The sequence below is a fragment of the Pristis pectinata genome, chromosome 6 (genome assembly GCF_009764475.1).
Source record: "Pristis pectinata isolate sPriPec2 chromosome 6, sPriPec2.1.pri, whole genome shotgun sequence".
NCBI lineage: Eukaryota > Metazoa > Chordata > Chondrichthyes > Rhinopristiformes > Pristidae > Pristis > Pristis pectinata.
This window is the reverse complement of record NC_067410.1, coordinates 59,236,023-59,248,543: the sequence shown is the minus strand read 5'-3', so window position 1 is coordinate 59,248,543 and position 12,521 is coordinate 59,236,023. Positions and strand designations below refer to the sequence as shown.

General features: G+C 48.0%; 1 protein-coding gene across 1 annotated transcript; it reads right to left on the bottom strand.

Moving 5' to 3' along the window:
• Positions 1-7,158: 7,158 nt before the first annotated feature.
• neu4 (sialidase 4) lies at positions 7,159-10,772 on the bottom strand. Its single transcript, XM_052018179.1, has 2 exons — positions 10,459-10,772; positions 7,159-8,368 (listed from the first exon to the last, which is right to left on the bottom strand). The coding sequence occupies exons 1-2, from the start codon at positions 10,657-10,659 to the stop codon at positions 7,241-7,243; spliced, it is 1,329 nt and encodes a 442-aa protein (XP_051874139.1). The 5' UTR covers positions 10,660-10,772; the 3' UTR covers positions 7,159-7,240.
• Positions 10,773-12,521: the final 1,749 nt, after the last annotated feature.

The following is a 12,521-nucleotide window of genomic DNA, read 5'->3' as shown; positions in this document are numbered from 1 at the left end:
TTTCTCACTGTCCTCCCTATCTATGCCCCTCATAATTCTGTGTACCTCCATCAGATCATCCCTCAGCCTCCTCTTCAAGGAAAACAAACCCAGTCTCCTCGTAACTGAAACGCTCCATCCCAGGCAAGGATGTGTAAGGAGTTATATATAACTTCTTACAACTGGAAAAGTAACAATTTACCATGATTGTAAATAATTAGCAAAATTCTCAAGACTAATTGTTGAGAATTAGTCACTCTGAGACAACCTTGTCTCTGGCACCAGGAAGGTAACTTACCATTTGGGAGCCTTGTTCACAGCCACAGGAACATCTGTCTGCTCCCCTTACCATCACTGTCACTCTCCTGGTGTGTTTCCTCCCAGTTGTGGTGCCACAAACTCGGCTATTGCTGCTTTCCTCTGAGAGGCCACACCCACATCCCATCCACCTAACCCACCCACAATATTAAACGTGTCTGAGAGGGAGACAGACACGGGCTTCCTACTCTACCTGCCTGTACCCACTGCTCCACCTGGTGTTCATCGACTGTTTTACCACCTGTAGCCAAAATCTGTGGGATGAGCATTCATGTGCCATCCACAACGTCCTCCACATGAATCCATTCCCCCACTCCCAGCTGTGCAACACAGTCAGTCAGGAGCTGCAGCTGAATAAATCCCACACACTCCCTGATCTCCTTCCTATTTCAGGAGAAGCATTTCACCGGCGTTCTCCTCCATGGAAGACCCTTGAATTACCTTAGTGCTCTCCATTAAGGGAATAGCTAACTGCACTGGGGAGTTTATTCCCTCTAAGTACAACCTACAACAATCTGAAGTTCCAACCTTCTTTACTTCTACTCGGAGAATTAAAGCAGTAAAGAAACTCATTGCTGCTCACTAGCCGTTCACTCCACCAAAGCCCACAGTGTAAGACTGCTGTACTCCGAGATCTGCAGTGAAATGTCACATTGTGGTTTCTGTATCCCTTTTACCCACACAAGCAGCCCTGGAGCCAATTTCAATTCAAATGGCTGAATACCACTTGTAATGGTTGCATTATAGGATAACACAGCGGCGCATTAGGTAGAGCTGCTGCCTCACAGCTCCAGGGACCCAGGTTCAATCTTGACCTCTGGTGCTTCCAGTGTGGCGTTCCCACTGCATGGGTTCCCCCCCCGCCCCCTCCCAGTGCTCCAGTTCCCTCCCAAAAAGCAAAGACGTGAGGATTGGTAGGTCAACTAGCTGTAAATTACCCCTGATGTGTAGGTGATGTGTTGATGAGAAGGTGGGGAGAATAAAAAATATGGAATTAATGTTGGATTAGTGTAAATGGGTGGTTGATGGTTAGGGTGGACTCAGTGGACTGAAGACTGTTTCTATGCTGTCTCTCTCGCTATGACTCTAATCGCCAGTGCTTTTGGCCACACACAACAAAAAATAAAATGCATTCAACAATTTCAGGCAGAAAATTCGTATGGTATGTAGTACAACTGCTAGATGGCACCTCTATATAGGACTGGGCTGAAAAGGTGGGCAACCCATGGGTACACTACTCGATGGCACTTTTATATTATTGTATTCTTCTTGGGGGGGGGGGGGTGAGGGGGATTTGAGGGTTCCAGGTTAGTCCAGAGTTCTCAGCAGGATCTCCAGAGTCCAGCTCAGATCATGCTTGGTGAATGAGCAATTTGGGATGAGTTCATTCTATTAGTGTATGGCCTTTAACTTCTGGGTATTGATTATAAGGTCTATCCTTTAGTGAAGGAATCAACAATGACTTGAAGCTCCATCCCAAGTCTGCACATGTACGAGTATCAGCCGCATGCCGCAAATTGGACTATCGTGGTGAACTTGGTTGTATGTAGAAACTAGAATTGAGCAGTCCAACAAAACATCTCCAGTCTGAAACATCAACAGGTTCTCTCCCCACAGCTGCTGCCTGACCTGCTAGGCATTTTCTGTTTTTATTTCGGACATCCAGCATCCACAGTGTTTGATTTTCCTTTCCTTGAACAATCTGTCTTCTAGATTAACTCCACTCCTACAGGACACTTGATCGAGTGAGAAAGATCAGGAAGAGGGCTGGTGCAATGACACACACTCCCTCAACCTCAGCCCACTTGTCATTATGCAGCAGATGTAGAATAGTAATGAATCCAAGTTTAGCCAAAGTTGAGTGCCCAAGGCTTTAGTAGCATTGAGAAATTGGTTGTTGCTCTTCTCTGTATTTATCTTGGATTTGCAACATGACAAAGATTGTGCCCATTGTACCTCATGTTGTGTGGAATCTTCATTGCAAATCTGGGGAAGGTCTAACAGGGGGTGGTTGAAGAGGATTCTCACAATAACTTTCCCTCTGGCCAACCTCAGGCAGATCCTGCTATAATCACCACAAATCAGACCAGTCACCTTTCACAACTGCAGCATCTCTAAATCCCTGGCACTTACTCCCTTTCCCAGAAGGGGATCAGATGGCAAGTATGAGCCAAGGATTTTCTCTACTTCAAAGACCAGGTCGGTCTACAGCTGTTAGTTGGTCTGTTCAACCTCTGGCCAGGCTGAGGTGGCACCAGGGTTGTACCTGATGGTGTGCAGCAGGATGGAGTCAAGGACATGAATCAAACAGCAGACTTGGCTTGAGATCATCTGATAAGTGATCACCTCAATGTACTTGATAACTCATTGTTCTTGGCTCTTACCACAGGTTAGAGACATCCAGAGATATAGCAATGGAAACAGGCCCTTCAGCCCACCAACTATTAACTACCCACTTACACTAATCCTACATCAATCCCATTGTATTTTAATTCTCCCCAAATTCCCATCAATTCCCACCTCCGCCAGATTCTACCACTCACCTACACACTAGGGGCAGATTACAACAGCCAATTAACCTACCAGCCAGTACATCCTCGCAATGTGGGAGGAAACAGGGAGCACCCAGAGGAAACCCATGGAGTCACAGGGAGAATGTGCAAACTCCAGACAGACAGCACCAGAGGTCAGGATTGAACCCAGGTCTCTGGGCAGCAGTTTGGCACAGCTGCTGCCTCAAAGCACCAATGTTCTTCACTGGTTGGATTGTTAACAATCTCAAAGAATCCCAACATTTTATGGATCCCTTCAACTCTCTGGTGGTTAGAAAGAGTAGATGTTAAAAGTTGATCAACTTTCCCCAGAACTGACTAGTTCAGATACAAACTGCAAAGTCATCTAACTTTTAGTTCATTGCCTTCATTAATGAGGAAAAGGTGCTGAAGAGATTAATAGCACCAAAAGCCAATAAATCCCCAGGAAATGATTTGCATCCCAGAATACAGGATGATGCTGTGGGAACATAGGATGAATTGGTTACCATTGTAGGTTAGAGTCAGTTATACAGCATGGTAACAGGAACTTCAGCCCAACTTGTCCATGCCAAGAAAGTTGTCTACTTGAGCTGGTCCCATTTGCCTGCATTTGGCCTATATCCTGCCAAACCTTTCCTACCCATGTATGTCTATACATCTTCTAAGCATTGTAATTGTAGCCAGTGCTACCATTTCCTCTGGCAGCTTGTTCCATACACCCACCACTGTGCGAAAAGTCACCCCTCAGGTTCACTTTAAATCTTTCCCCTCTCACCTTAAACCTATGCCTTTTAGTTTCAGACTCCACTACCCTAGGAAAAATACTGACAATTCACCTCAATTTTATAAACCTCTCCAAGGTCACCCCTCATCCACCAGGGAAAGCAATCCCAGTCTCCCCTTGTTACAAAGCCTCCAAGTCAGAAGCATCTTGTTAGACCTCAGCCTCTAAGAACTGAGAAAAGGTGGGGATCAAACTTTTAAGTTGCACAGAAAAAGGATGGAGGAGGAAACAAGGGGAGTGTCTGTGATAGGGTGGGGGCCATGAGACCCTGAGTGGTGGTGGTGCTGGCTGACAGAGTGTGGGGAAGGCTGGTTAATCCCAGCTGACATATTGGAAAGAGGTGATAGGTCAAATAGATGACTAAGGACAGGAGAGAACAAAACACCAGAACAGAGATACAAAACATGCAGGTACACAGCACATTAGTAAGAATCTGGGGAGTGGGAAACACTTGATGTTACAAGTTGATGACTGTTCGCCAGAACCAGCCAGTTCTGGTACCAACTGGAAAGTCACCTACTGAAGGCGAGGAACTAAAAGGAAGTTAATGTTAGTAAGAAAATTGTCCTAAAGAAATTAATGGCTCTGAAATCCACTAGACCTGATTATTTGCTTCCCAGAAAAGTGAAGGAGGTAGCTGTGAGAATAGTGAATGCATTGGTTGCCATTTTAAATTCTACAGATGTCAAAATAACAGTTCTTGCAAATTGGGAGGTAGTAAATGTAAACTTGCTATTTCATAATGGGGTGAGAAACCAGAAACCACAGACTGGTTAAGTCCAACAACAATGACGGAAAATGCTAAAGGCCATCAGGAAGCATGAGAAAACAGGACACATGGGGGGGGAGGAGTTAGACAAAGTCAATATAGATTTCTGAAAGGGAAAGTGTTGCACAAAGCTTTTTTTTCCCCCAAAATTGGTAGAATAGACAAGGTAAAACCAGTAGGTGTGGTGAACCTGGATTTTCAGAATTTTTAAAATAAAGTCCTACATAAAATATTTGTGTGTAAACTTACAGTGCATGATATTGGGATGGATGTATTGAAAACTGATCAGCAGCAGGGAATAGAGGAGAAATCAATGGCCTTTTTTAGGATGGCAGGATCAGTGCTTGGGGCCCCAGCTAGTTACAATATACATCAATGATCTAGATGGGTGTGGGAAATCAGATGAAATATTTCTAAGTTCGCCAACAGCACTAAATTGGGTAGATGCAAAGAGGCTTCAAGGCAACTTGAACAGATTGAGTGAGTGGGCAAAGACATGGCAGTTGCAGTTTAATGTGGATAAACAGCCACTTCAGTAGGAAAAGCAAAGATGGTACATTATTTATATGGTGTAAAACGTGGAAATCTACAAAGACCTGTACACTGAAAGCAAACATACAGGTGCTGTTAACAGTAAGCCAGCTGATGGCACATTGGCCTTGAATACAGGAGCAAGGATGTCTTGCTATAATTATAGAGAGCCTTGGTGAGGCCACACCTGGAGCACTGCAGTTTTTGGTTTCCTTGCCTGAAAAGAACATGCTTGCCAAAGAAGTACAGCTGTGATGGTGGGACTGCCATACAAGGAGAGCTCAAGTCAACCAGGTTCACATTCACTAGAGCTTAGAAAACAAGGGGATCTGATTGTAATTAGACAAAGTGGAAAGGATGTTTCCCCGAGCTGGAGTGTCTAGAACCAGGAGCCATTGTTACTTCCTGTGCTTCATGACATGAAGCCGAGTGATCAGTTCCTTCCCGCTTACCTACAAATTGGGTTTCCTCTGGGTGCTCCGGTTTCCTCCCACATTCCAAAGATGTACGGGTTAGGAAGTTGTGGGCGTGCTATGTTGGTGCCAGAAGTGTGGCGACACTTGCGGGCTGCCCCCAGAACATTCTATGCAAAAGATGCATTTCACTGTGTTTCGATGTACATGTGACTAATAAAGAAATCTTACCTTACTCTTCATCCAGGTAGTTTAGCTGTTTGCTAGAAGAATTTTTTCCTCAAAGATATTTTCATACTATTTTCAGCTCGTAAGAATTTCTTTGAAGTGACAAATGTTGTTTAACAATATCTAACGATTCAAGTGGATATTGAAAGGCATCAAGACTGATTGCTATCCAATTTGACTCAATCACAAATCCAGTCTCACCTTTTGATTTTCATTGAACTACTCAGGGGCATTTATAAAATCATTTTTTCACATCTTAGATGCTGCAACTTCTGTTAAAGGCAATTCTCCTCATGCCTGAAGTGCCCAACTGCAGGCAATGGACGCTGGTGCCAAGAACATTAGAGGAAGCTGCATAAAAGTTAAGGATTTCTGAGGCAATTAAAATACTACCCTACAAAATACTTCCTGATAGTAGAAAAGTTTTGATTCTCCAGACAAAGCTTCCAATCTAGAGAACCTCATGGTCACTGCCACCACAGGCAGATCACAAGGAAACATGCATTACAAGAATGAAAATGTCACATGCTAGAAAGCAAACAAAAACTGGAAGTGCTGGAAAGGCTCAGGCCTGTGAAGAGGGGAACAGTCAACATTTCAGGTCAAACACTTGAAAAGAGAAACCAAGTTGCACAGAGGGTTGGGGGATGCATGGAGGGGAAGGGGGAAATATCTCTGATAGGGCAAGACCAGGGCTGCCCTGGGGATAAGTTGTAAATTAGGTCATTTGGTCAATGAGGGCATTTAGAGGGCGAGAGCATGTGCAATGTAAATGCTGAGGGAAGACAGTTTACTGGATGGTTTCATGACTGCTAAAATTGTTAGAACTACGCAATCTCTCTGCATTAGAACTAAAGGGAATGGTAAATGTTGGCCATGAGCTCAACCACAGGTGTTTCTTTATTAACCCTTAAAGGCAGCTACACCCAAAGGCACTGTCCTCAATCACAAATCTATTGCAAACTGGACCCTGCTCTCCCCTCTGCAACTACTCCACCCTGTCCACAGAGAATACTGGCACTGGCTATTTGCTCAGGGTTTTTCCAAATTCAGGCCAAATTTTAAGGAGATTCCAATTTATCTCTGCATGATGTGCACAATGTCAAAACATCTCATCAGAATCAAAAAGATCACTGATGCTGAAAATAGGAAATCAAAACAAAAGAAACAGGGTTAATGTTCCAGTTCAATGACCCAAGATGTCATGACTATTCCAGGAACAGTGGCTGAAGACAGGTAGACGATAGACCATGATCAATGATCCAGTGATGACAGAAAACCCCACAGTTGCTGGAAATCTGAAACAAAAACAAGAATATTGGAAACACAGGATCTATAGAGGGGAAAAACTATTAACATTTCAGGTTGAAGACATCTCATCTGAGCTAGTTCCTACTTTAGTATAAGAAATCTTTGACCTCAAATGGGAACTCTCCCTTCAGACACTGGCTGACTCAAGTATTTCAAACATTTTGCATTTCATCTGTTTGCCCAAATTCATTACAAACTACTTAACAAGATTCAGTGGATATTGAAGACTTCCCTTATCCACACAGACCTTCAGGTAGTAAAGTCACCAGGTTTGCAATAAAGTGTTTATTTTGCAGGTTATACAAACTATTTAGCCAACTGTACATCACCAATTTGCTACTGACATTACTCCCATGAAATTCACACACACAGTTCAGGTGATGCAGCAACAGACACCTCCAGTTGTGACACTGAGTTCCTCCTGGGTCTCCCCAGGGAAGTGGGGGACATTGTGCAGCAGCTCCCGCACTGTGAACAGGCTGAAGGCTATAGTCTCATATGGCGTCCTGGATCCACATTCGTAGAGGCAGCCAAACGCAGGGGTGGTGGGGTGGGTCTCCTGGTGTTTCGCGGAGCTCAGCTGGACAAAGGCCAGGTCCGAGTAAGCGCTGGGACCCCGGTAGATCACCCAGGGCTCTGACCAGCTGTGTGGGTCCCGTGGAGAGGTGTTGAGGTAGACCCCCAGGTGCAGCCGGGACGTGGGGCTGGTGGGGTGGCAGTAAACCACCCAGGTAGGTGGAGGCAGGTCAGTGGCAATTTTCCAGCACTTGTGCTGAGGTGTGGAGGGGAGGTCTGGGGAAGAGGACCCATCACTGGCCCCGGAGTCCTCAGCCAATCCCAGAACAGGAGCCGGGAAGCCAACCACACTGCCGTGGCACCCGTTGCCTGGTTCCACCAGCTTGGGGACGAGGGTCCCCTCCTGGAAGGCAGCCCCTCGGTCCAAGCTCAGCGCCTGAGCCCGGCAGTCACCGGGGGTCCTGGCGTTGCAATACAGGGCACCATGCCCCTGACCCTCATCCAGTGCCACCAGCTGGCACTCAACTGTCTCCAGGTCGCTGATGAACTCTCCAAAGCTCCAGTGTTTGCCCTGATCGTCACTGTAGAAGGCGAAGGAGTGTGGGCTGCTCTTGCACCACCTTCCAAAGCACTCCATGGAGTCGATGCGGTAGGCATAGGCCGGGATGAGGAGGCGCCCGCACTGCAATTGGATGCCATGACCAGGACCCAGTCCAAAAGTGGCCCAGTCCCTGACGGAGCAGCCCAGGGTGGAATCAGTGAGGTCAGTGGGGCCCCTCCAACTGCGACCCTGGTCGGAACTACTCACGTAGCAGAGGCGGGTCACATTGACTCCGGTGTACAGCTGGTGCACCTCTGAGGTCCTGCCGGGGATGGCAATGAAGAAGAGAAAGAGGGTGTGGCTGGTGCTGTCGTACACGGGGCATGGGTTCATGGATCTGTGGTCCCGTAGCTGGGCTAAGGACAGCACCTCCATGTCCCACCACTAGAACAAAGACAAGCACAGGTTAGCATGATTGGAATGACAGTGACCCCAACGACATCACCAACCACTGCAAACCCGGAGTGTTAATAATTCCCCACCGGGACTGACAGAACAAACATCTACCTCGCAGAAACACCACCTCCAAGTTTTAGGGAAACTCAATAGAATTATGCAGCATGGAGACAGACCCTTTGGCTCAACTTGTGCATACTGACCAAGATGTCCATCTAAGCTAGTCCCATTTGCCCACATTTGGCCCATATCCCTCTAAACCTTTCCTATCCATGTACCTGTCCTAACATCTTTAGGAGTTGTTATTGTACCTGCCTCAACTATTTCCTCTGGTAGCTCATTCCATACATGTACCACCCTGTGTAAAAAGTTGCCCTTCAGGTTCCTATTAAATCTTTCCCCTCTCACCTTAAACCTAGACCCTCTAGTTCTCTATTCTCCAAACCTGGGAAAAAGGGTGAATGCACTCAGTCTATCTATGCCCCTCGTGATTATACTTCTATAAGATCACCTCTCAGTCTCCTATGCTCCAAGGAACAAAGTCCAAGCCTGTCCAGCCTCTCCCTATAACTCAGCCCCTCAAGTCCTGGCAAAATCATTTCTGTACCCTTTCCAGTCTAATAACATTTTTCCTACAGCAGTGTGACCAAAACTGAACACAGCACTTCAAGTGTGACCCCACCAGCATCTTGCAACATAACCTCCCAACTTCTATACTCAGTGCCCTGACTGATGAGGGCCAGTGTGCCAAAAGCCTTCTTCACCACCTTGTCTACTTTTGATGCCACTTTCAGGAAACCATGTACCTGAACTCCAAGGTCCCTCTGTTCTATAGCACTCCTCAGGGCCCTACCATTTACTGTGAAAGTCCTACCCTGATTTGACTTTCCATAACGCAATACCTCACACTTATCTTGCAACAAGGCAAAGTGAACTGAACACAAGAACATTAAAGGAGTAGGCCACTCTGCCCCTCATCTGCCTCTCCATTCTATATGAATATGGCTGATCAACCCCAGGCATCATCTCTTTCAGATCCTCATACCCTCAATTCCCTGATGTTTCAAATAAAATGCATCTACCTTCTCTTTAAATACCACCAATGATCCAACCCCCACAACCCTTTGCAGTAGAGAATACCAGAGGTTCACTGCCCACCTCCCCTATGAGAAGTTCCTACACACCTCAGGTTTCAATAACTATCCCCCAGTTTTGTATCCAAGTGCCTTTGTCAAGATTATGCCACTAGTATAAACATCCCAACATCTAGCCTGTCATGTCTCCACAACACAAGATCACCCCTCATCCTTCTGAGCTCCAAACTTCATTAGCTACTTGTGCTAGGACAGCCCTCCCACCCCAAGCATGAGCCAATGACTGTTGGACTACCTCCGATGCCACTACTGTAAATTCCAATACATGGGCACATTCAGGACTTCCGTGATGCCAGATCAGCAAATTCTCCAACTACTGGATGGTGTTATCATATTACTGATGCCCCAGAGTATTACACAGCATTATAAAAGTTTCCTAGTAAACCCAGCAAGTTGAAAGACCACAGGAACTGCAGTCAGGCGAGTTTACTGTACTCCCACTCAACATTACTTGGTGAACCATCAGGCTTTTTCGACGTCCAACAGCAAGTTATTGTTGTTTTACTGTCCTTTCTTAAGTAAGGGACTAAACCTGTGCACATTACTCCAGATGTAGCCTCACCAATACCTTGTACAATTGTAACAAAACCTCCCCATTTCTAAACTCCAAACCCTTTGCAATGAATGCCAACATGTCGTTTACCTTTATTTACCACAGCTGGACCTGGCTGCTAACTTTTCGTTATGCGTGCACAAGAACATTCCTCACCACCCTCGATAAACCTTCATCCTTTAGCACCGCAAACCTGAGCACCGAGCGCCTCCCACCCCACTCCCACCCTGCGTTACAGTCAGAATTTTAACGCCCCCTTTTAACCCATGAGGGGAGAGGAGGGAGGGGTGAGGGGAGAGGAGGGAGGGGAGAGGGGAGAGGGGAGAGGAGGGAGGGGAGAGGGGAGAGGGGAGCCACCTACACCCACTCACCTCCACGCTGTTCCTGGACACCTCCCCCCGCCGCACCACCAACACGTCGGCGTCCACATCGGCTTGACTGCGCCTTTTCTCGGCGAAGGCGAGGAGGGTCCCAGAGGCGGGCAGGTGGAGCAGAGCCGGGATCCGGTAGGTCGCCCCGCCCGCCTTCTGCTCGAACAGGATGGTCCTGGCCGGGAGGTAGCGGGAGCTCATTGTCAGCGAGCCCGGGGTGGGAACAGCCGGGGTGCGGGGGGGAAGAGAGAGGTGTCCGCAGGAGTGGAAAGTGACCGGGAATCGCTCTGGGACGGGGCGGGGCGCTTATGTAGGAGGCGGAGGTCAGTCACGGGACGGAGCAAACCTCCGCTCCCACCGGTTTAACCCCCTCCTCACCGCAGGCTTCCAGCGCAAGGTTTCACCACATCATGGGGTGTCCACTCGGAGAGGGGCGGTGTTTAACCCTCCGTGTCCCTCCTCCGCGTTACTAACTGCGGGGAGGAGGGGGAGAGGGGATGGGGGTGGGGGAGGATGACGGGGGAAGGGGGAAAGGGAGAGGGGGAAGGGGGAAAGGGAGAGGGGGAAGGGGAGAGGGTGTGGGGGAGGAGTGGGAGGATGAGGGAAGGGATGGGGGAAGGGGAGGGGGAGGATGAGGGGCAGGGGGGAGGATGAAGGGGAGGGGGGGAGGATGAAGGGGAGGGGGAGGATGAGGGGGAAAGGGAGGGGGAGAGGGGAGGGGGAGGATGAGGGGGGGAGGGGAGAGGAGACGGGAGGGGAGAGGAAGGGGATGGGGAGGGGAAGGAAGGGTAGGGGAGGGTGGGGGAAGGGGAGAGGAGGTGAAGAGGGAGGGGAAGTGAAGAGGGTGGGGCAGGGGAGGGGGAGAGCAAGGGAAGGGTTGAGAAGGGAGAGAGGGATGGGAGGGTGATGGGGAAGGAAGGGAAGTGAAAAGGCTCCCATATGTTTGGAACTACTGGCACTCTTCCTGTGCTACAGAAGACAAACCAAATGTCTTATTGTGATACAGTGACAGAGCTTCTGTGTCACTCGTTCCCCTGTGACCGCGTGGGTTTCCTCCGCGTGCTCCGGTTTCCTCCCACATCTCGAAGATATGTGGGTTTTGTATGTTAATTGGCCGCTGTAAGTTGCCCCTCGTGTTTGGGTGAGCAGGGAAGATGGTGGGCACATGTGAAAGAGTATGAGTTGAAGGGAGACTGGGAAATGGGGAATGGCACTAATGAGACTCCTTCCCAGGGAGCTAGCAGAAACCCAATGGGCCAAATGGTGTCCTGTAGTTCCACATTGATTTTGGAACCAGGTTGGTACCAATGGCCAGAAGATGAGTCAGACTAAGCTGGAGGTGTATCATCGATGGGTCCCCTTTATAGGTGTCCTGGGTACTTGTCTGAAGCAGGAGTTAGACCCCCTGCATGTGAAAATCAAACTTCTGGTACTCTTTGAGGCTCATTGTGAAACTAGTCCATGAGTGACCACACTGGTCCATCAGTGACCACACTGGTCTGTGAGTGACGACACTGGGTCCTGAGTGACCACACCGGTCCGTCAGTGACCACACTGGTCTGTGAGTGACAAAACTGGGTCCTGAGTGACCACACCGGTCCGTCAGTGACCACACTGGTCTGTGAGTGACAAAACTGGGTCCTGGGTGACTACACTGGGTCCTGAGTGATTATATTAGCCCATCAGTGACCACACTGGTCTGCGAGTGACAACCCTGGGTCCTGAGTGATCACACTGTGTAAAGGTCTTGAGATTGCTCAGCTGCCAGACCCACTGGGATCATGCAAGCTACGCCCTGAATACTCGGAAGAACTATCCTGACGTCGGGCAATTAGACAGGGGTCAGCAGTTTACCTTCCTGAACCAGGTCCGGGATTCTGGTGCAACTCAATTCCTGGGCCAAACGTTTGGTTGAGAATCCTCAATGACAACACACCAGCCTTTGTAACATAAACACTTCTATTGCTTACAGTAGGATCAATGGTACAGGAAATGTCCAATAGGCAGTGGTCAAAAGATCAAAGAGCTACGACTATTTGCTAGTTAACATTTAAAATAGAACA

Excerpts from the sequence above, each read along its gene's own strand:
- neu4 (XM_052018179.1), bottom strand. The coding sequence starts at position 10,659 with ATGAGCTCCCGCTACCTCCCGGCCAGGACCATCCTGTTCGAGCAGAAG. Across the intron at positions 8,369-10,458 it reads TGTCCAGGAACAGCGTGGAG|TGGTGGGACATGGAGGTGCT; the intron begins GTGAGTGGGTGT and ends TCTTTGTTCTAG.